Raw genomic sequence first — 3,418 nt, forward strand, 5'->3', positions numbered from 1 at the left:
ACAAGGGCCTGCTTCCTGAATGTCTTGGTGTGAAACCTTCGTCTGTGTCATCTCCAGCAGGGCAGGCCCGGGTCTGTCCTGCTCCTGCCACAGCCCTGTGCTCAGCTCAGCGTCTGCGTGCAGTTGGTGCTCCATCTCAGCTGGCATCAGTCCTGGGCTGCGGGGCTCCGGGAATGACTGCCGTTGAGGGCTGGATGTGGCGTGGGGACTGCTAGAGCTCAGCGTCCGGCTTGACCAGGTGGCCGCTGAAGGTGATGTAGAGGTCACTGCGCTCGCTGTAGATGGCGTTGTCGCCATCCCTCTGGAACATGCGCACCCAGACAGCGTCACCCGCGGCCAGTGCCAGCAGTGGGCTCTGTGTCTGCAACCTGCTGCGCTCACTGGGCTGCGCATACAGCACGGCTGCGGCCCACCAGTTGCACGTGATGCGCAGGTACATCTCCTTGTAATTCCAGGTGTGCACGTTGAGGCTCAGGACGTAGACGCCGGGCACGGCAAAGAGGAAGGGGCCGGAGGCCAGGTCGAAGGCACCGTCCAGGTCCACCAGCTCCGTGTCGAAGGGCACGGCCTGGAGGGCATCGGTGCTGTGCAGCCCCTCTCGCCAGCCCACCGAGAAGGTCACGTAGGCACGCTGGCACAGGGTGCCCGGCGGCCCCACCTGCCCCTTCTGGCCCTTGTGGCCACGGAGGCTCCGGGAGCCAGGCGGGCCCTCCTTCCTGCTCCTGCTGGAGCGGCCTCTGACCCCCGCTTCACCCTTCTCACCTGTGAGGGGGTGCGGGTAAGGGGAAGCCCCTGGTCAAGGTTTCAAGGGTCAGATTCTCTGGCCACACGGCCTTGCAAGTGACCTCACCTCTGTGAGCCTCAGTCTCATCTGTCAGGTGGGCGCTAACCCGCCCTCCACGGGGCAATGAGAAAGAAGCCACACCCTGAGGTCCTGGCAGTTCTGAGGCCTGTGCAGATGGTCACATGGGGATGGCTGGGACGGCGGGGACGATGGGGTGTCCAGTAGCTGCCAGAGGAAGTGTCTGAAGTGGGTTTTGAAGGAGGAGAGGCCTGGGAAGTTGGTAACCAAATCCAACCTCAGTGTGGCCTCCGTCCAGCCTTCAGGGTGCCTCCCTCTTAGAGCTCAGCCTGTCTTGCCTCTCAAAGGGGGCGCTGCTCCCAGACCCCCTTCCCACCTCCCCTTGGGGTGGGGGAGCAGAATTGAAGGAAACTCAGCCCCGCCTGCCACCCCCCCCACCCCCCCACCATCTCCCCCAATCCACAGCCCCTTCCCCAGGGCACCCTGTTCCCACAGGAGGAGGCGGCTATGGGGAGCAGGGAGCAGGCCCTTGTGTGCCCCCCTGGGGCCCAGCCTTCCCAGAGCTAGCCTTGGGCCGTCGCCCTGCTCTCCTGCCTCTCTTCCCATGCCCCTCATTGCGGAGTGTCCCTGCGGGGCTGGGGGCAGTGGGGCCACCTCTCCAGGAACACTCACCTTTGAGGATCGAGATGTCGATGGTGGGCCGCACGTGGGGCAGTCCCACCCACTCATCCCTGTTGCTCATGCGGGTGTGTGGGCATGCGGGCTGGGGGCAGCCGGGGGCCAGGGTGGGCAGCTGCAGTGCATACACAGCCAGCAGGGCGGCCCCAGGCCAGGCCAGGCCCCTGCGGGCAGCATCAGCAGGAGCAGGAGAGCAGAGGCTGGGTCGGGAGGGCAGGACGGGAGGAAGAGGATGGGGGAGGAAAACGGGGAGTGGAGAGGGGACACCCCTGCTGAGCCCCCACCCCCGCAGCAGCCCAACTGTGCCCCTTGTGTGGGGGAGACTGCGCTGGTGGGACCAGGGAGCTGCCTGGGTGAGGATGGACAGTTGGGACCCCTGGAGGGGCTGCAGTGGGAGTGGCCAGAGCCTCATCCTGCACCAGACAGGGCACCTGGCAGAGCCCTCCTGGACACTCAGACCCCTGCCCCAACAGACATCACTAATGGATCCCCACACACTTTCCCCTGGACCTGGATGTGGCCCCAGCATCCCCCCTAACACAGCACCTGGGGACCACCATCGATCGGAGGGGCCAGCACGGGGGACCATTCACACCTGCCCTTCCAGAGCCCCAGGGAGTGACCAAGGCAGCCCCACCCCATGGGAGCTGGTGCTTCCAGATTCCTTCTCCGGGGCTGCTCTCTCCTCCCCATAGCTGCCTCCCTCCTGGGGCCTTAGGGCCTTAGCTCTGGGCAGTGGCAGGCACCCTAACTGCCTATAGTTGGGGAGTTCCGGTTCCCAAACCCCCCATGGCTGGAGACCCCGCACCTGGTAGATGCAGGGAGAACTGTATGGAGGTGGGGGCTCTGAATCAGCCCTCTAAGTCCCCCACCGACCTGGGCTGGCCAGAGCCCTCCGGGAGGGACAGCTAGGCTGCTTCAGGGAACGGCAGCACCCCACCCACTGGTGGCTGGGCCCGGGGCCCAGGTGGTTGGGGTCAGACATGAGGCAGTTTCTGCCCGGCTGCCTAGCTTGGCAGAGGGCAGCAGCCTCATCCTGACCTCCCGTGGGCCAGGCCAGGCCCCTGCGGGTAACTTGGGGGGCTACCCCATGTGCCCCCCACCCATCTGTGGGTAAGATGGTCTTTAAGCCCTACCAGTCCTAGGCCTCTCGCCTCCACCTCCTCTCCTTCGGGAGACCCTGCCTGACACCTGGTTCATCCGCGCCAGGTGGAGGCTCCACTTTCCAGCTCAACCAGCAGCTGCTGGGGGGCCCTGGGTGAGCCCCACATCATTTGGGCCTCAGTTTCCCTGGCAAGTGGGTCCTGCCTGCCCTGGTTTCCCCATGTACATATGAGAGGCTCAGCCAGTGTTGGTCTCCTGCAAGGGCAGGCGTGTGAGGTCGGGATCCTCACTCTTCCCTGTACCCTAGCCATGCTGAGCAAAGACTCAGGCTCCCTCTTCCAGGAAGCCCTCGGGGACTGCAGCCCAGGGTGAGGTCCTTCTTCTTACATAGTAGGTCTGAGACCCACTCCCAGGCTGAGCTTCTCTGGCAGGTGGGAGCCCTCCTCTCCACCACCTCCCCCTCAGAGCCTAGCAGACCCTCACCCACCCCCCTAACCCCATTGGACTCTGCAAGACCCTCCTGAATTCCTCCCGTGGAGGAACCTTACAGGAGTGGGTATCTCCTGGGGAGCCCACTCCACAGACAGGCCTGTGTTGCTGGGGCCCTTACCTTGTTCCCCCAGAGGTCTGGGGTCCCAGGCATCCTGGCCACCTGGCCCTGCTCAGGATGGCTGTGAAGACCCCCACCCACCCCCACCCTCCCTGTTACCATTTCATGATCAGGTGCTGCTGCCTGCCTGGCGTCTCCGGCATCTCTACCCAGTGGCCCATGAAAGAGCTCTTTCATGCCCGCCCCAGGTGCCCATGGCTTCCCTCTGGGCCATCCAAGACCAA

At 64.7% G+C, this 3,418-nt stretch overlaps 1 protein-coding gene across 1 annotated transcript; it reads right to left on the reverse strand.

The window, feature by feature from the left end:
• Positions 1–211: 211 nt before the first annotated feature.
• Positions 212–2,680, reverse strand: C1QTNF8 (C1q and TNF related 8; the record flags this gene model as incomplete). The annotated part of the gene is given in 4 exon segments (XM_079945447.1): positions 212–762; positions 1,475–1,553; positions 1,556–1,680; positions 2,617–2,680. Coding segments are annotated over 4 exon segments (819 nt in total).
• Between the last annotated feature and the right edge of the window lie 738 nt (positions 2,681–3,418).

This window comes from Stenella coeruleoalba, assembly GCF_951394435.1.
Source record: "Stenella coeruleoalba genome assembly, chromosome: 15".
Taxonomy (NCBI): domain Eukaryota; kingdom Metazoa; phylum Chordata; class Mammalia; order Artiodactyla; family Delphinidae; genus Stenella; species Stenella coeruleoalba.